The sequence below is a fragment of the Manacus vitellinus genome, unplaced genomic scaffold (genome assembly GCF_001715985.3).
Source record: "Manacus vitellinus isolate BGI_N305 unplaced genomic scaffold, ASM171598v3 scaffold_2_pilon, whole genome shotgun sequence".
In the NCBI taxonomy this organism is placed as follows: Eukaryota; Metazoa; Chordata; class Aves; order Passeriformes; family Pipridae; genus Manacus; species Manacus vitellinus.
Window position 1 is genome coordinate 46,145,007 of NW_021940208.1, and position 21,082 is coordinate 46,166,088.

The 21,082-nt window shown below is 41.5% G+C and overlaps 1 protein-coding gene across 4 annotated transcripts in view; it reads right to left on the minus strand.

Moving 5' to 3' along the window:
* Positions 1 to 11,247, minus strand: part of ABCC4 (ATP binding cassette subfamily C member 4) — a 146,977-nt gene extending 135,730 nt beyond the window's left edge. For 2 of the 4 annotated variants that reach the window (XM_029960873.1, XM_029960875.1), the window contains exon 1: positions 11,064 to 11,247. In XM_029960873.1, coding sequence (XP_029816733.1) covers positions 11,064 to 11,095 — 32 coding nt within the window. In that variant the 5' untranslated portion in view covers positions 11,096 to 11,247. Of the gene's footprint in view, positions 1 to 2,798; positions 2,942 to 11,063 lie in introns of those variants that run through there. The other 2 variants (XM_029960874.1, XM_018071273.3) reach the window with 2 other exon arrangements.
* Between the last annotated feature and the right edge of the window lie 9,835 nt (positions 11,248 to 21,082).

Genomic DNA, 21,082 nt, shown 5'->3' on the forward strand with positions numbered 1-21,082 from the left:
AGCCAACGGTGTACTCCATAAACAAGCCACAGGTCTCCTTTCAGACACAGAGGCTAGAGTGAAAGTTATCTTTCTCAACTACTCTAGCATGAGAATCAGGATGAGCCTTTTCAGGAAAACACAGGGATAAATCCTTCCCCCATCTATGGAAATGGTTACAAGATTCGACTGGCTACTGCTGCCAGAGGTAGTGAAAACAAAAATCATTCTGACATTTAACAAGGAACATAAATAGGATAATTATTACAGAATCACAGAATGGTTGGGGTTGTTTAAGAATGGACATCTGGAGGTCAGCTGATCCAACCCCTGCTGCTCAAGCAGGGCCACCTAGAGCTGGTTATACAAGACAATGTCCAGACAGTTTTTGAAGATCTCCAAACTGGGAGACTTCATAACCTCTCTAGGCATCCTGTCCCAGTGCTCAATCACCCTCATAGTGAAAAAGTGTTTCCTGATGTTCAGAGGGAATCTGCTGTGTTTCAATTTGTGCTCCTTGCCTCTTGACCTGACGCTGGGCACCACTGAGAAGACTCTGCCTCTGTGCACTTTACATCCTCCCCTCAGGTATTTATATATATACTGATGATCTGCCCCTGTTCTTTTCCTCTCTGGGCTGAACAGCTCCAGCTCTATCAGCCTTTCCTCACAGGAGAGATGCTCCAAACCCTTCATCATTCTTGTGACCCTTTGCTGCACTCTTTCCAGTATGTCTGTATCTCTCTTTTACTGGGGACCCCAAAACCAGACTCAGGACTCCAGCTGTGGGCTTATCAGTGCTGAACAGCGCATACTGCTACATGCCATTATTGGCACATAACACAATGCACAGAGGAAAATAAAAGACACTTTAGAAATATACTTAAACATACACTTTTAGAAAACAAAACTGCGCTCTTAATGTTGCTCCGCAGAACACTGCTCTTCTACTTATACTTTTCAAAACACTGTGAAAAGCCATAGGCAGGCAAGAGGAAGAACAGAACAATGCTTCTGTTGAATGCAACTGCTCTACCCTGATGGCAGTTTGATTCTGCACTGCAGCCACCTGCAGCAGATAGTGCTCGCCACAGACACAGTGTAGTCCCCGTGGCAAAGCAAGCAGCTGAAGGACAATGATATCAAGTATACAGGGTTGCTAGAGACATCTAGTTTACTCTGTGTCCTTAAACTCTCAAAACAACTTATTGATGATACACCCACCTCCACTGAGTTCTTATGGTTTGCAGTAAATCCCTTCCGTCCCCCCTTCTCCACACCAATCACTGTACATACTATGTGACTGAATTTGAAAATTAAGTAGCAGATACGAGATGACAGTGCAGGGTAAAAACTGCCAAAAAAGCCTCATGGTTTTCAGATTATTAGTTCCAGTGAGACCTAGTGCAACTCCAAAACCTTTCACATTTTTCTGCCAATTAAAACCATAATTTTGAAAACAGTTATATATTACACTACAACCTCTACATTAACATTAAAGAAAGCAAGGAAAACCAATCCAGAGTACACAGGAAACTGTGGTAATTAATTCAGTGACTCATTTACTATAAAGGACAACGTGAGAAAGACTCAGCACAAGCCCACACTTCTATACAGTTAGGAAAAAAACGCATTAAAAAGCCCCAAAAATTTTAAAAATCACCCATTGTTGAGCTTTCTGACTAGTCTTCCCCAAAATACTCATCTTCAAGAGCTATTGCTATGGAGGTCCTTAGGAGTACAAAAGCTGCTTAGCAGTATGTTGTGTCACTGTAGAGTATACTTGAAGATCCTTAGAAGAAAGTTGAAATTTTTTCATTTCAAATTACATTTAGTCCTTCAACAGCTTTTATCCCAAGAATGAGGTCTTCTGCAAACTCTCAGAAGAAAAAAGAGTTCAAGCTTCACCGCATCACTGATGCATCCTGAACTTTATGCTGGAAGGCCTACTTTCAGACAGAACGCCTAGCACATGTTCATACTCACTGAAGTTTCCACCACGATGCCACATGCAGATGACGCCCTGTGGAATCCCCGGTACTTAGAGCACAACTGAGACCAACCTACTTCACACAGCCTGCTGTTACTCAAGTCACAGGCTGGTAACAAGCAAATCAACCAAGCCCTTCTCTTGCCTGAAGGCTTAGTTAAATTAGAGAGCGCTGTTAAGAGGACTGTTAGAGGAAGCTGGCAAATAAAGCAATGGCCTACATAAGGAATATCCCTGAAACCTCAACCTAGCCATAAAGGAAGACTACTCTTTTGGAGTGGTATGGCTTTTGTCCAAACAGAGATCAGCTAACACCAACTTGTTCCAGGGGTATAAAAAAAAGGCAACAGAAAAATAGGATTTATGAAACCAAAAACTGTGCAAACTGCATTATTCTTTCATAAAAAAGGGTTAAATAATAAACAAAATAAAAGATGACCTAGAGAAATGGAGGGAATATACAGACAGTGATGCAAACTACTCCTGTTTCCCCAAGGATGGACATAAAATGGACTACCAATCTATTTTACCTGAAGAAAGGCAGGAGCAATGCAGTGAGGAAGAAAGACTCACACCTCAGTCCTACATTTCTGTATTTCTTTACGAAGAAGCAGTTCAACTTAAAACCAGGACGCCTTAGTCACTGTCTTCACTTTTCTCAAATTTACTGTTTGCTAAGTATTTTGAATATTTGTTTCTTAAACATCGCTGTATCTTAATACTCTTTCAAAACACGAGGTTCACATGATGCCTTTCAAAGAGCTTAGCCAAATTTTTCCTAGCATGAACTACACATAAAAATGTGAGTATCTGTAAGACTCCTGAGTACCTTCTGTTCTGCTGGGAATGTCTCTGTTCTATCAAGGCGATTAGCTGATCAAAGACAATCAGCCTGGAAAGATGCCCAGAATTTGTCCCTGTTACTGCCAGAATACTGATGTCACTAGGAATAAAGATTAAAAAAATACATTAAAAAAATCACTCTGTAACCTGGTGCAAACCAAAGAGATAGACAACTGCAAAATGGTAACTCACTGCACTGGTCCTAAAAAGCTTTTCACCTCTGCAGCAGTATCTTGGGTATTGACAAAAAAAGAAAGTGATTCATTTCTGAAACAGCAAATACACAAAGATCATAATATAAACATTCACTTCCTGCATTTCCCTACTCCTGGGCCCTGACATTACACACCCTTTCAGATTACAACACAGTCAACCAGCCACAATTTACTTGTTTGCTTGGGAAAGTCCAGTTTTTACCATCTGTAATTAGAGCAACTCCACCAATATTTTGGAAAGCCTCTAAGATCTGCAGAAAAAGTTAAGAGAATGTTTTCTAACCCTCCTAAGAGAAGTGAGACCTCAAGGGGACATCTCATCTTCTTCACAGAGACAGCATGTAAGAGAAACAGGCCCAGCTATCCAAAAGGTAGGGTTATTAGGCATCAGACTAGTCATGCTATTCTGTTTCATACATGAAATAAAATTTCCTAAACAAGAAAGCTTTTAAATTAGGTTTGCCATTGTCCCAGAATAAATTCCTATCAGCCGAGGAAGAAATATATTACAGACAGGTACATTAAACTAACAGCAGTGTCCAGCTCAATTGGTTCATTAACCCAGGGATGGGACCTGCTGTGCCTCTGGATTTCTATTGTGTCCAGCTTGTAAACGCTCACACAGTACCATTCTTGCACTGCAGAGCAGACTTGCAGAGCTTTCTAGACACTCAAGCAAGTTCTTCATGAACTGAGAAAGTCTGTAAAATAACATCAGCCAAGAAGCATCTGCAATTACATTACAAAGCTAACACAAATAAAAAATGTCCTAAGATCAACAGATGTGTCTGTCAGGGCCCTGGGCACACCTACAAGCCTTGGTTGCCTTGATGAGCCCCACAACAGTCGACCCCACAGTCAGGCACTCACATATTACAGTACCTTCCTCTGTACAAGTGAAAAATTTGGCTCTCGCCAGTATTACAGTAGCCCCTGCCTTATTACTGGACAAATCTGAAAAATTAGACTACACAGACTACTTTTCTAATTAGCAAAATCTTTTCTTTTTGTCTTTATTTGTAATTATAGGCAGAAGTTTAATTTCTGGGAAATTTTACAGCACCCAATCAAAGCCACATCCAGTATACCCTCATGATCTAATGCCTTAAGGAGGTGGTTTACGAACTGCATTTTCCCCATTCCTCTTAAGCTTATTTGTGCATTACATTACAAGCATCATCTGTTTACACTCAGTGTCCAGTTATTTTTCAACAGTTGCACAGAAGAGTCTTTGTTTATTCAAATTCTTCCGTAACACTAGGATTTCATCTTGTTGAGCAGCTTGAAAGCACTACTTCAACTACTAAGCTGCAAAGTAACACATATTTCTTTCTCTTTAATCACCTACTTTGGACATGGGGTTTTTTTGTAAAGTAAAAGGTGTTTCCTCACAGGCCCTTTGGGTTATAAATCCACGTTGCTTATCCCCCTGGCTTACCTCAGGTGTCTACCTGCTTCGCTGTACTGTTCACTACTCACCTTCATGACTTGAAGTTCTACACCAGCAACGCAATTCCAACACTGCTGTGTGCTTGCCCTCAGTCCAGAAGATCACTGCTGGGATGGGATGTACAAAACGAAGGACACACACTGACAGCCTCCAGTGCTATTTTGCAAGAATTCATAAATACTCTAGGCAATGGTTTATGGTCATCATGTGATTATTTTTTTTTAAACTTCTATTACACATGCTCATCCATTCTCATCAGTAAGCTGCCTTTTCCCACTTCCCCTTACGAAGGCAGCTGTCCACAAGCAATAATAAGTTCTGGTATTTCTTCAGATGCTTTTCAACTAATGTTTTGGTTGCAACTTCCCTCTCTGGCTTACTGTGACTTAAACAGCAGATTTTCTCATTGCTTACAAAAGATAAAAATAGGAATACAATGAAATTACTTCAAAGCCATATTAACTGAAAAACACCCTTCAGGCTTTCAGTTTCAATACCAAAATGTATTAACCTTTGATACTCAGCTCCATCTCATCTTCCAAGCTGTTGCTTATCCACAGCACAGTGTAAGCAGCTAAGCTGCTGAACACCCCACTTTCTGGTGCTGACAGTAACTCATTTGGTATTTGACTGCATTTATTGCAGGCTGTTTTCATGCTGTTCATCTACCCCACATCAGCCAGGTATGAAATTACCTTATTAATCTAACATACTACCTGATATTCCAGGTGGCAAGAAGAAGAAAAAATTGGGCAAGAAAGAAGAGGGGGAAACATACTGCAACTAACATTTTCTGCAAGGCCTAGAAGCAGGGAATGGAGAGATAGCATCACCTGTACCTGACTATCACTAAAATATTGGTTCCAAACCCAGCATCCAAATGCCAAGAAAAATATCCAAAATATCAAAGATTTGATGCAAAGGTCTGAAGATTGTTCTTAAGAATAATAAATTTTAGTATAAGATATTTATTGAAGTAGGACCTAACGGTGGCAATTTCTGTATTAAGGTGCTTTCTGGTAAGCAATGGAAATAGGAAGAATTAAAATCCCCTGTGCATTCACACTGATATTACAAGCAGTTGGGTGCCAGGGATACAAAACAAACAAAGTAAAATAGATGATTGGTCTTTCTAACCTTCCACTCCCAAAATCTAATGGGGTTATCTCCCTCCTCCTCTTTACATAAGGTCTTGTGAATTTTCGAGAAGCAGGGTGGAGAAATTATTTTTGGAAAAAAGAAAAAAACAACAGTGTGACATACTCCTAATTTTGAAGTTCTGCAGAAATTAGAAGAGAGACATTTTCTCTCACAAATGATAGAGCGGGCTTTACATAAGCATTCCAAAGGCAAACTGTCTGTGTTTCACAGTTCATCTAATTGCGTATCTAAGCACAGATATTTACAGTAGATAGCAAATGCTAACATTCTGAAAGTTTATACATACTCATCATAGTGCATATAGTCTACCTAGCACTCCTTAACAACATATTTCAACTTTACTAGCTCATAAACAATGATTTTCAAATAAAATTTTCTTTTGCATAATACAGCTTTCTTGAAAATAAACAAACAGAAGTTAAAAATGAATGCTGTAGTTCAAGAGACCAAATGATTCAAATTTGACTACAGGACACTAAATATCTGACAAACGAACAAACATGGCATTATGTTTAAAAAAAGTTGCATGTGTGATCCTCAGTCTTCTTTCAATGAGGAGAAAAAAAGAAGCGTGATTTCAGTCTTTGAATACTGAAAATGTGTTTTCTGTTTATCTATGTGAGTTTCTTACAGTACCAAATTGTCCTCCACCAGTAAGTCAGTAAATTAACAATGTTAGCTACCTCAGAGATCTGTATAAAGATACATCACCATCACCAATTTCAGGTACTGACAGTGGGAATTAACTATATACCAGGCAAAACCCCAGGTAAGTCGCAAAGCTTGATGCTGCCTGATATTTTCATGTGAAGTAAATGTAAAATCTTCATCACGGTCAAATCTATTCACTGATATAATAAAGAAGAGAGATCAATTTTAATGGCGGCACTACTGGAGTCAGCTGGAATAGCCAAGAAGAATAATGAATTCTTTCCATAAGGTCTTTCAATGAAGGGCAAGAAATGCTTTTGAGACAGTCAAATCAGAGGACTAAAATGCAGTACTTAGGCTTACTCAGAAATCCAACAAAATCAGTCAGTGGCCCTTCCAATTGTAAGTCATGGGGTGGAAGAGGAAGAAGCTATTTACACTGCTACAAGAGAGGTGTGTGACATGACTGCATTCGATCAGACAAGCTGCTACGTACTGTGCAGTCATCACCGAAAATCTCGGGATTTACACGTCTATGCTTACCCCATTCAAGTCACACTTAAAACCAAAGATAAAGATTTCTGGTTTACTCTTCTCCCACTGCACTCAAAGTCAGAGCCATGAAAAAGACTTAGTGGTTTTGTCATTTTCCCACAAGCACACACTTAGTAAGCCAAGAACAATGCTGTCAAACACCAAGAGATAATGGTAAACAATCATTGGTTTATTCCTTGGAATCATAACTGTGTGGATGCCTTGGAGCAAGTTTTCAATTCAGGTTTTAATGCTGTTACTGTAATGGCAGTTGCCACATGTCAAGTGATGATGTAAAAAGGCATCCAGCCTGAGGATGCTGAAAGTGTCCGGTGCTCCAAAGAAGCCAAGAACTTGTCATAGTCATGGTGAGTCTGTGACAATTAAGTAATTATTATTATTATTAAAAATAAATTATAAATTTATATGAAATTTAGAAGGACTTTAACTTATTTTACTTCTCTGAACAAAAATGCAGGATACCCTTTCCAAGGTGTTCCAGTTTATTATTAACATGATAAAAGTTACCCATTTTTAAAAAAATTTAATCACAGCCTGTGTTTTGTAACTTTCCACTAAAGTGGGTTCGATGCCTGAACAACAGAATGCATAAATATCCAACTGCTGTATAGGAAGAGCATCTTTAATAACTCAAGGGAACAAATGCTATAAGCAAATAAAGATACACTTTCTAATTAATGAACATGCAATTCTTATGTACAGTTATTAATTTAATAATCCCCACTATCCACAGCAGAAACAAAATGTGAAAAGTGTTATTCTCAACTGCAGAAAGCACAGACTATAAGGCTTTTTAAACACTTTCTATAACGAGTAACTGTTTAAACATGAAAAACACTGGACTGAATTCTCTCTTCCTTGGACAAACCTAAAAAAAGAAAGAAAACCCTCCTACTCATCCTTTAGAACTCTCATTCTCACCAGCAAGTTGAGTCAGCAACAAAAAGAAAACCAACCCAAGAACAGACATGAAGTAAATCAGAAATACACCCAAACTATAAGTGAAATACCAGTCAGAGTTTTAAAAAGTTTGGTGAGCATAGAAACTTGTGACTGAAAGCTGGGGTTACAGTAACATCGGAAACATCCAGAACATCGATATGGGCTTTGATAACCTTATCTTAATACGGATAATTCAGTGAGAGACATAGAAAATGAGAATATTTTGCAACTGCCCTGACCTTCAAACTTCTGTCATAAGTAGTTTTAATTCCACTAACATCCAGACTAACATTACACAAGGCATGTATTATAAAAATAACAGTATTAACACACAATCCAGATGCTCCTCTTTCCCATGGATGTACTACTAGAGTGTTTAATGTTCATCATGCTCATACTTGCCAAAGTCACAATCCAAAAGCAAGAAGACAAGCTTTGAACAATGGGAGAAGAATGCATCTTCAGCCTACACACTCATTATCTGAGTTTTATAACTCAATGAAAACACGACTTCCTTTCTCCTGTGAGCTTGATCCTGTTTGCACCAGGCAATAATTTAAGTTTTTATTCTGTACCACTGGCAAAAAATCAATGACTCCTTAGAATGGCAAAACTGCACTTGGAGCAAAAGATAAGCAAAATTAAAATACAAAGGACTCTTGCCTTTCTATCTGCAATACCCTACTTTTTATCCCTATTGACAACCAGCAGCCAACACCTGGGATTTGGAGAGCAAAGCAGGCACACTTGAGCAACCACATGGTGGTGGCTGCTGCTACTCACAGGACGGCCCTCCTCAAGCACTGTTTTTCCAGTTCTCCAGATGAAAAGATCTCATAACATCCTGAGTGAAACAGCAGCTGAAATGAAGCAATACTCACAAAGCTATCGGATGGCTACACTCTTTGTAGAAAGGAAGAACATTTCTTAAAGCTACCCGTAAAGTTAGCTTTATAGCTAAATGAAGGGGCGTTTTAACACTTCCTTAATTTTATGTAAAACACTATGAAATTGCAGAAAAGTGAGAGCCCCTGCTTACTCAATTTAACCCACTGCAGATATAATTTCAGCTCAAAATTTTCACCACAAAAATACTAATGCTCGTTGACTAGTAAATAAGAATATACTGGTGGTAATCATGATCACATGCAGCACAGGTAAGACACTTTAAAAAGGTATTTTCACTGCTATGAATTATACTGCTATAAAACATAAAAAACAGTACATTAGGCAACTTCTAAAGTTTTGCATATCCCACTAAACCCTTTTTTCAACGGGTTTAGTGTACAGCTGTACACTAGCATCTGACTGCAAAGCATGACATCCCAGTTAATGGACTTTTACGAGGCCTATCATCCCACAAGCACAGACTTTAACCTACTTTTCCCTTTTCACAATAAGAACCTCCAAACATGTCTAGGGTAAAAGCAATCTTTCAGGTGCTGGCCTAAAACTTGGGAAATTTAAGGTACTTCATTGTTGCTGCTGAACACTTCTCTGCAATACATGCAGAGCAATGCAAAAATCCTAAAAAAGAACAACAGGAGCAGTCAGAAAACCAGCTACAAGCACTGCACACTTCCTTTTTCACATCTAGCTGGATTGGTTTTGGCAGAACTACCAGTAACACCACAAGATCCCAGCAAGGGAAAGGGAAAAGACAAGAAGCAGCTCTGGAATGCTACATGGTCAACTGAGATTCATACCATTCTGCCTGGACTTCCCAGCAAAGCTGTTTCCAACATGGGCACCCCCACTGTCGAAGAAGAAATTAAAAGTCAAAATGCTGAACACAGGGAGCTTTGCACAAGCATACAAGCTGGGTTTTGGGGGTTTTACTTACTTATTTATTTTACTCTTTCATTTTGCACATGGTAGCTCTGAAGACATATCCTTGATTAAAAAATATGTTTAGCTAAAATTTATCAGGGCTTTTAAAATCCCCCTACCTTCCAAAAGGGACTTCTGCACCTGCTCAGAGCTGCTTATTGATCAAAGAGTTTTTTACTTGTCTTTCAGAGGCTTCCAAAAAAAGAGCCTCACCTGCCATGCTCTCTCTTCCTTCCCCCTCCTCCATCATACCACACAACACAGCATGTGCGCCCTGGTTCAGGCTACAGAAGGTGAAGTAGGATAAGCGCCACCTCTGTAAGTGCCCTCTTCCAAATGGAATCTGGTAAAACAAAGAAGTTTGATGCTCTCCCGTTTCACTGTGCACATCTTTTCCTATTATATTTCAAAGCAACTAAACTGTTGAGCTGCAATTCCTCACCACTTTGAGTACAAATACATACCCATGCTAAGGTCCCCACTAATAAAAGAACAAGCATTAACTTTGAACTAGTAGTCACTTGGTCCCGCAAAGTTTGTGACAACACCGCCACAACCCCAGCCTTCGCTCTGTGACACCTCAGGCCCCTGCAGAGAGAAGACAGCCGAAGCGTGGGTGGGAGCAGCCAGGCTGCTGCCCAGCGATCCTTTACACCGGGAAGCTCTCACGCAGCTCTGCGGCTCAGTAACCACCTCACACACGGAGGGGAAAGCCCCTCGCCGCGAGCGAGCCCAGCACGCCTTGCCGGGAGGAGCAATCCCTGCCCGCGACCCGTTATGCAAGCGGGGAAGCAGAACAATGGCTGGGAGCAGCCCTGCACCCAGTCCCGGACAGGGACGCCCGGGCCAAGAGGCAGAGGAAGCTCCCGTCCTCCGCACATCTCCCGAAGGAACCAAACACGTGCTGGAAGGGGGCGATAGGGCCGCGCTCGGCGCCGCCCGGCCGGCTGAACGCTGCCCTACCCGAGGTGGGCAGGACCCCGCCTGCGGTCTGGGGCCGGCGCAGCCAGGGATTATCGCCCGGTTGTCGCGGGCTACCGGGTTCACCTCAGGAGACCTCGCCCCATCTGCGAGCGCGGGGCTGCCCCGGCCGGCGGGGCTGACGCTGCGGGCCCGCGGGGGCGGGGGAGCTGGCGGCAGGTCGCGGCCCGAGCCGCGGCTGCACAGTCACCGCCGGTAGCGCCCGGCGGAGCGCGGGAGCGCCGGGGCCGCTTCCGCTTCCCTTCCCTTCCCCGCTCCGCCTTCCGCCGCTGGCGCGCCCGGACCCCTGCCGGGAGCCGTGCTCAAGAGAAAGCCGGGCGGCCCTCAGGCAGGGCTCAGCATTCCGAGCGGCCGGGCCAGGTGAGGCCAGCGGGACTTCAAGCCCCGACGCGGCGCCTTCCCAGCCGGCGGGCACCACGCGCGTACCTCCGGCGCTGCCCTTCCCCCTGCCTCCGCGGGCGCTCACCAGAAGAACAGCCGGGAGCAAGAAGTTGGCATGCCTGCAGCGGGTTGGGCTTCTCCTCGCGGGGCACAGCTTCCATGCCGCCCGCCACGCGCCCCGCACCCGCCCGGCGTGCCGGCGAGGGCGCAGGACCCAACGAGCGACTTCCCAGCGCGGAGCGCGCCACCGCTCTGCGCCGGCCGGCGCTGTTTCCGGGAAAGCCGGCACCCCCGCCTCGGCCCTCCGCCCTCCCTCCTCCCGCCGCCGCCGCAGGACGCCTCCTGCCGGCGCGGCTCCCCTGCGGAGGCTGAGGAGGCGCCGGGCAGCGCCGGGAGCCGCCCAGGGCGAGTCTAGCCTCCGGCTGCGGTACGCGGCTCTGCTCCCGCTGGTTTTGAGCCCGTGCGTGTCCCTTGCTGATGAAAAGCACGTCTTCAGTGCAGGCAGCGCCAATCGAGACGCCCACCCGCCTTTCTTTGGACGAAAAATCACGTCGCGAATCAGAGGCGAGTCCGGCTTACCAGGACCAAACACCAGCAGAAACGCTTACTGTCACCGCGTCTTATCATTTGTTGTACATTCTTCTATTGAAAAACAAAAACCAATATGCAACTCGTCTTTTAACAATGTTTAGGAGATCTTGGCGGTACAATATAAAGTCGCTAATTAATTCCAGGAGATGGTTCATCACTGAAATCCACAATTCTCAGAAGTTCAGCAAATGATCACCACACTTCTCTCCAGTCATGTCACCTGTAGCCTGCCACAGAGACTCTGATGGAAAGGAGTAGAGGGAACTGCAAGGGACCTAAGAAAATAGGAATGCGTGACATGTACATAAAGTAACCAAAGACCTGCGAATCTCCATGGCAGAATGGTTCCCTGCCATGCCATTACTTCTCTGCGCCCTCAGAAGCACAGGATGGCTGAGGTTGGAAGAGACCTCTGAAATTCCGCTGGTCCAACTCCCACTGCTCACGTGTCATGTCCAGACAGCTTTTGAAGATCTCCAAGGATGGAGACTCCACAATCTCTCTGGGCAACCTCTGCCAGTGCTCAGTCACCTCTACAATGAAGAAAGTGTTTACTGATGTTCAGAGGGAACCTAACACAGCTCGGCTAAGGGAGACAGGGAAGTCCACCCAGGAGATCCAAAACAGATCATAGGTGGAACAGGAGTGAACATTTTATTAAGATGGCTCCCCCTTATATGGGGGAGCCCGGAGAATCTTCTGGAGTATTACTAACAGAAGAAGGAGTTTGCCATAGGAAGGATTGCAATTGGATACAAAACAAAAGTGGAGGGATTACTATTGAATATGGATAAGAAAGGGGCTCTTGTCAGGGAACCAGCCATTGTAAAAGGGGTGAAAAGGGGGTAGGATTTTACCATACAACATGGCAACTTTAATTTAACATTAAACTCTAGTTCAATTCATAAAATCCTTTGTTTATAAGTCAAGTCCGTAGTCCTTAAACAAAGTCTTCTTCCTCTGACGATTCTTTTAATGGTGCGATCCATCTCTGGTATGCTTCTTTTTCTTGTTCCTCATCTCGCACAGGAAACCTCCTGTTTTTCAGTTTGTGCCAATTGTTTCTGGTCCTGTCACTGGACATCACAGAGCAGAGCCTGGCTTTGTCCTCTTTTCATCCACTATACACAATAATGCGATCCCACCTGAGCCTTCTGTTCTCCAGGCTGAACAGTCCCAGCTCTATCAGTCTTTCCTCATAAGAAAGATAACTAAAGTCCCTTCATCATGCTTGTGGCCTTTCACTGCAGTATCTCCAGTACATCCATTTCTCTCTTGCACTGGGGAGCCCAGAACTCAACACAGGACTTCAGAGGTGGCCTCACTTCTGAGTAGAGGAGAAGGATCACCTTCTCTGACCTGCTGGTAACACATCCTCACGCATCCCAGCATACCTTTAGTCTTCTTTGCCACAAGGACATATTGCTGGCTTGTGTTCAACTTGGTGTCCACCAGAGCCCCCAGGTAGCTGCTTTCCAGCTGAATGGCCCCTAGCCTGTACTGGTGCCTGGGGTTTTTTCTCCTCAGGTGCAGGACTTCGTGATTCCCTTTTTTGAACTTTATGAGGTTCTTGTCAGCCCATTTCTCCAGCCTGTTAAGGTCCTTCTGGATGGCAGCAGAACTCTGGAGTTTTATGAGCCACTCCTTCCAGTTCTGTGTCACTGTCCGTGGAGGTATTTAAGGACAGACTGGATGTGGCACTTAGTGCCATGGTCTAGTTAACATGGTGGCATTAGGTCATAGGTTGGACTTGAAGATTTTAGAGGTCTTTTCCAACCTAGTTGATTCTGTGATTCCATGACTCTGTGATCATCAGTAAACTTGCTGAGGGTGCCCTCTGCCTCATTATCCAGATCATTTATGAAGATGTCAGACAGTTTTGGGGCTAATGTTGACACGTGATGTATAGCCCTAGTTACTGACTTCCAATTAGACTTCGAACAACTAATCATGCCCCTGATCTCCTTACCAGTCCAACTGAACCAGCTGTAAGATGGACCATCCTTATGTTCCTTGTATTCATTTCATGCTCCCAGTAGCAACCAGCCTTCCTGCTAAAATACATTGCAAGTGAAACAACTGACAGGGCTGGCATCTGACTTTCATGACAGGCATCGGAGTTGACACGTTATTGAGATAAAGGAGGGTAGGGGCTATATATTGTTGAAGAAACAGCATCAGTTCGTGCTTGCAAGAATGTCATCATAACCATGTCAGACAATCAAGCTTAATCTTGCTCTCAGTGAACACCGATGGGGCTAGAAACAGCATGCTCTGCTTGTGCACAGATGGTGTGCCACAGAATTTTGTGAGCAATAACACCTGTCAACAGCTGCCTGTAGATCCTACCAGATTAAAACAAGGAAAAAAAGGTATGGAAATGATGCAGTGGTTTGAAAGGGCAGGCTTTAACAAAGTAGTGCTTATGTATTCCAGAACCTGAATAATCAATTTAAATAATCTCCCAAAATATTTGAGGAAAAGCTCTGCCCATCAGCAAAATCTGACAGGTTTAGATTTCTGTGAAGCAAATTTGTCTGACTAGGTACTTATAAGAGAATTAAAAGATATGACAGCCCAATGCAAGTCCCAAAATGTTAAGTTTGGGTCAAGCAGTAGGAGAAAGGAAGATGTAAATCTTAAAACTGACTTCACCTTTGTTGAAGTAGTGCAATGAAAGATTATAGAAACATTTCTTAGTTTGGGCAAGGAAGTAGTAGACTAGTCATGAACAAGTAATATATTTTCAGAGTACAGCTAAAAGTATTAAAGAAAAATACTACAATAACTTTTTTCAATATTATTGTAATGATGGGAAAAGGGAAAACCTTGAGAAGTATGTTTTTCCTTTGCCAGCATTATCAGTGATGAATGTTGACAGTACTTAATTTTAAAATAAATAGTAATGTTCACTTCTAACTCCAAAAGAAAGACACTCTACAAAGTTTTGAAGAAGGAAAAACTACATGGGAAGAGGAAAATAAAATTCCACCAAAAAAAGAATATCCTGAAAGCCAAATTAACCTGTAACTCTATCTGCCAAGTGTGCAAGCAACAGTTAGGAGCTGATGCAGTAAAAAGGTGTGAAGCTATTGGCAAAAGAGTTGCTCAAGAAAGCGTGAAACTGCCCATGGAGAGGAAGTGAAAATAGCACCGTAATTAAATTAATGATCTTTCTATTTTAGGAATCAAGAAAAATAACTGCTAATTTATCCATTGAATATTTTGCTATGGCAACAGTATACTCACATGGAAAGAGAAAGATATGTGACAAACTAATCATTGTGACTTCATAAATCTAAATTGTTGTAGTAATATGGATAATGGTCTAGCAAAGCCAACTACTCAAATAAGGTAATAGCCAACTTAAGGCAGTGGCATCTGAATTAAATCTGTTATGCATATACATTGTTCTAGGAAAATAAATTCAGATCACAGAGAATGTCAGAAACCTGCAAGCACGAAAGATTTCAAATTTAGTCAGTGCACAAGAAAGACAACAGTCACTAAATAAGCATCTTTATGATGTGTGGCCTTATACCTTCTTTGCTCTACTCTCTTCTCATTCTGAATACAGTCAAACTGAAAGATTTCTTCACATGCATTTTCTGTAGCACTTATCACTAGAGTATGAAGAGTTCACAAACATCTGCTTTTCTCAAAATCCTTAGGAGATAATTGAGGAGTTTCAACTGATTTCCAGATGGTGAATAAAAGCATGTGGATCTTAAGACGAAATATAGGCACTGATCCTGATTATGCAATAGGACCCTAAAGCTTAGTCTTTCAGAGAACGTAGCACTATACCTTTATCCTTTCAGGCCAGCAGCCATTGATTTCAGGGCTGAACAGTTTCTCCATATCATACCCCAGGCCCTTGAGACAGAAACCTACAAAATCAAGAAGACATGGATGAGTGTGTCTGAAAATTCTCTATAAAAGATTTGCTGAGCACTACATGGTGTCTCTGAGGCAGTATTAGAGGGACAATCAAATACAAAGCTGTTCGAAAGACATTGGAGGAATTTGTCTTCCAAAGACAAACTATGATAGCAGAATGTCAAGGCTTTGCAACTGTATATTGTTTGAGTGTAATGTTTTTGATTGAAGCCAGGCAGAAAGGCAGACCCTATGCCTGCCTGACAAACCAAACAGACAGTGTTGTATCTCACCACACTGCTGGCAAGAAAGCAGACTGTCCCGTTGGCTGAGAGCCCAGCTTGTCACTGTCCTGTGGCCTGACTCATCATCTGGCTGATGTATCCACTGGGGAATAGTTTCTCATCCTTCTGCAATACAGACATATTGGCCTGTTCTTGTTCAGCTGCAGAACAGAAATGTCAGTGCTGCAGAAGCGATCTGTAATTTTGCTATTTCAGTCTGCTCATCCGTGCATAATGGCAACAGTCTTTCTCAGATGCTTTTCCTATTTATCCTTGTTACCCACGAACCATCCCTATTTTACCCGTATCTTTTTCTACATAATGTGGTTTTTCATTTGTACTAATTAATGTATATATTCACTCTCCTTAGAGGATGATGCAATTCAGGTTCCTAAGTATAGACAGCTTCTTACATTTTAAATGCAGTAGGGTATTTCATGCGGCCACAATTTACTACTCCAGAAGGTTTCAGGTCTTCCTTTAACTGTGCTGTACCTGCCTATCCCATGGTGATGTCTCTGATGCCTAGTTGCCTATATTTAAACAACTGAATCTCACCCTTATCATCTTCTCTACCTAAGCAGTCTGGGTTTTAAGCCAGAGTGCTCTCCATCTTTGACTATCACATTAAGTTTATTTGGCCAATGTGATTCTTCCTAAATAATTTTTATTTTCCATTCAAATTTTTCTGTCTAAATGTCACACACACACACACATACATGCACACACAATATTTTTGCTAACTTTCATAGTTTAGTTCTTTTGATGTTTGACCTCATTTGCTTTACACAAAAACTATGTTAAAATCATTTATCCATAGAAAATAGTTTCTATTGATCATCTGCTAAAATAAATTCAAACCAGTTCCTTTCTATTTGTAATAGAAAATTATTCATAAGTATTTGATTCATTAGAAAAATATCGGAAAAGGTTGTACTAAAGTTAAAACTGACACACCCTACCACCTGTTTAGTTGCCCCTAACAATTTCATCTCTTGTACTTCATGCACAGATCCTTAGAGATTGATATTTCTGTAGGATGATTTGGATAAGCTTGCAGCAGGCCTTCAGCATCAGCTCCCTGTGCTATTAGTTAAAACATTGACTTGTGTATTTACAATATTGCTATCTTGAGCTACATAGTCCTCTCTTCTCCACTCCTAAGCAGCTAAGAGCTCATTTCATTGTTCTGCTCTCACAAGGTAATAGACATTAAACTTCTTGCTTCTATTCATTACAGTTTCAAGTCTTCCATTTTTTAAACCACATTTCTAGTATTGATAATACAGTTTCAGAGGAGCAAAGCCTTTTGTTAAATTCTCTATCAATTGGTATGTTGCAATAAATCTTACACTTTATTTGCCTTCTTCTTATTCTCATCTCTTGCTTTTCTAGCTTAATACTAGTGCACTGCCCAGGATAATCTCCAAGCAATGGTGAATTACAGTAACAGAAAAATTAAATTGAACTAGTTTCAGGGCAAAGGTGAGTCAGCAAACAGAAAACAAACTACTGCAAATGTTGTGCAGACTGTGACTGATGGCCTAGGGAAATGAAGACTTCCCATCCCTGCCATTTGTAAAACAGATTGCTTCTGTGAGGAGCAGAGAGTTGGATTCGATGATCCTTATGGGTACCTTCCAACTTGAGATATTCTATGATTCATTGATTCTATAATCTCTGTCATGATGTTTGCTCAACATAGGCAACCTAGTCCAAGGGTAGGAAGTGGATTAGCTGACCTCCTGACTTCTGCAATTTCTGTCAATGCCAGTGTCCATGGACTGATTTGACTAGGCAAGATTGCCAGGGTGTTGCCACGACTTCTAGAAAACAGAGGGAGAAATTCCTTTTTAAAATGTCATCTCAAAGCCTGGGGGTGACTAGTTCACTTCAGTTTGTATAGATCTGATTCCAGTGTTACTGTGCTCTTGCTATATGTTATGTTATGTTATATGTGATGTTATGCCTAAGAGTTTTTTCTTGATTTTCTGAAGCAAAATTTAGGACATACAGCACTGAAGAACATAGAATTCAAATGGCTTTGGTAAGAAAGCTCTGTTTTCAAAAGTTACTGTGAAGACATGTAACAAACTAACAGCAAACAACACTCTTCCACTCTAGTTAGTAAAACCTGTGCTTCTTTCAAAGCTTTTATTAATTATTCTTTTGCATTTTCCACATTTATTTATGTGAATACAGTTTCCATTGCATGATCTCTTTCATTTGATGTCAACCTAAATGGGCAAAAGGGAGGGGAGAGAAATCAGAAGTGGATGCATGGAAGCTCTCCCTTACCTAAGGAATAAAGAAGAATGGAAAAGGCAAATGGTGAGCACTCACAGATTTACAAGCCACAGAGCAAATCAGTCAGAAGGTCCACCATTATAGCCCAGACATTTCTGGTTATTCTTGAAGCTGCTGTGCTTCCGTGCTAAAATCAGGAAAATAGATGTTGTACAGATGGTCAAACAAAACTTCCTTTCTTTCCAGAAGAATTCTTTTCCCTTTAGTAATAACACAAGTAATCAACAAGCTCCAGAAGAAAAAGCACATAAGTCACTTTCTGAAAGAAATATCACCTTCGAGGTCATCTGGATCCTAATTGTATTTCATTTGGCATTGCCAGACTGAAGTTTAAGAAAGTTATTTTTGGCAATACCAAGGGGACAGAAGGCAACACAGACAAATTCGTAAGTTAGTCCATAGATCTTTTTTCCTTCTGTAACATAAAACCACAGAAAACCTTACTTAAATTGAGTGGCACAGTGTAGCTTTTGCCTTACTGAGGGTTACCAACTATGATGGGATGTTGAACAAAATTAAAATAACTTCTCTTTTTATAAGACAGTACTTCTGACCTCAAAATAGAAACTGCACATGTTGACAGTAGAGATCTTCAGTCTATATATTTTCTTCAAATAAGAATGAACATAAAAAATACGATAACTGTTTTTCACTCTTTCTGAAATGCCTTGGTAGTATTTGCTACCATCAATGGACTAACCAAAAGACTAATGTCATCCAGCATCATGGATGAAGGTGGAAAAGAGTTAGAATACTGTTAGATTAATAATATTTAGAGATCATAAAATCACTTGTTTTAATAGGAAATGAAACACACTTGCACTGCACACTGCAAACTTGATTTCTAACTTAGCTTTGGAAAACAGAAGGCACAGAAAGGGACCAGGCATAATTTCAAAAATTTACAATTGTTCTTCATTTTTCTGGTGACAAAGGAGAGGATAGTTTACTCAGTTTTCAATAATTTCCTGGAAAACTAGTGACTCATGGAAAGGGGAAAAGGCAATTCTATTTTAATGGAAATAAGGTAAGGCCAGCAGAGCCATCTTCAAATTATATCACAACTGATCTGGGTATGAGGCACTTACCAGCAAGTATAGATAGTCAACTCAGAACACAAACCACATAAAATGACTGCACACATAGTTACTCTCAGCTGTGGCCAACACAGTCTGTCAACACTGTTATCACTTGGCCTTCCTTAGCTCTTGGCTGCTTCACCAGGGTCTAGCACATGTAGGTCCACAGCCTGACTTTTTGGCTGGGTCACACAGAATTTCCACCTTTTCATGGGGCATCCACAGTTTGAGAAGAAACAGAAGTTTCTCTGACACTTCTGGGCACAGCTGTCAGCAGACCATGAGTTACCTGCCAACACAGAGCTCCCAAAAGGCAATTTTTTTATCCACATGTTCTTAGCCTCCTCACATATCCACACACTACTGGGCAAGGCTCTTCTTCCTTAATTCTTTCTTGGCAGCCTGACACCTGTCTGGAGTTTTGCAAGCATGGGTAGACTACATACCAAGAATATAGGAAGCCTTTCTGAATCACATGCATCTTGTGAGTCAGAATTTTATAAAATTTGTAATGTAATTATTGTACTTGTATTTGTGCTAAAATCTGTCTTTGTTTACTTTAAAATGGTAAATTTAAGCCCAAATACTACAAAGTATTTTGTCTGGAGAAAAGGATGCTCAGGGGAGACCTTATAGCTCTCTACAAGTACCTGACTGGAGGTTGTAGTGAGATGGGAGTTGGTCTCTTCTCCCAAGTAACAAGCAATAGGACAAGAGGAAATTACCTCACGTTGCACCAGGAGAGGTTCATATTGGATATTAGGAAAACGTTTGTCACCGAAAGAGTTATCAAGCACTGGAACAGGCTGCCCAGGGTAGTGGTTTAGTCACCATCCCCAGAGGTATTTAAAAGATGTGTAGACGTGGCACTTAGGGACATGGTTTAGTGCTGGCCTTGGCAGTGTTAGGTCAGTGATTGGACTCAGTGATCTTAAAGGTCCTTGCCAACCCAAATGATTGAAATGCTTATAAATATTGACTCAGAGGCTCCAAGTATATATTTTCCTGTATTTAGATTCTTACAACACCTTAATCGCTGTTGTATCTAGACACAAGTTTAGTACCACGTTTATTCTTGCTCAAGTCTGTTTTGATTTAGTGCAGCTTCAGGCTAATATGCTCACAGCTGTGTTTAGGTTAGAGAAAAAAGATTGGCATAACATATATTGCTGTTAGAGCAGAAGGCAGTGAGGTCTTCCTTAGTGTTCCCATACCATGACTATTTGTTTCTCAGCCTCAGACAAAACGAGGTGGAAAATTTTGTCTCCTACACAGGGAAGCTTGCTCTTCCAAAAGGGTGTTCTACTTCCTCTGTTATGGGAAGATGTTTACCTTGGTTGTTTAGGCATTTATTTAGATCTTCAAGAACAAGCAACAGTGTACTTGGAGGGCAAGAACTCAGATCTTGCATTTAAAAATAGTTTGTGGAAGACAAAGGAGAGAACAAACCACAAACATGTTTATAGTATTCCATGTTACCTTGGGAATGTGCACTTTGCACTTAGACATGAAGCCTTCAGCTCATAGGAAATACCATGAAGTGCAGAATACAAAGAGTGGGTATAGTCCAGAGGGAACAGGCAGGTATGAAAATGTAAAAAGAAAAGAACTGCATGGCTTCAGATGCATAAGACCAAAATAAGTCACAGTCTCCTATTCTGTGGGAGATAAGAAAAAGAACTACTTATGTTTGCACAAATGCACAAAAGGTTATCATTGATGAGAAATTCAGGAGTACTCCCATACTGTGACTTGAACTGGCACAATGTAAATTTACACCTTCTACTCTTACTGTTAAGCTGTGGAGCATTCCTGGGAATCCTGTGGCCACGTTTGCATTTGTTACATTTTAATCATTTTCTTTGTTAGTGTGAACCTCCTTGCCAAACAAATCTTACTTCCATCATCAAATCCTCTGCCTGCATATTCATTCTTATAGCTTTTCAACCTTCATACGGTGTGTC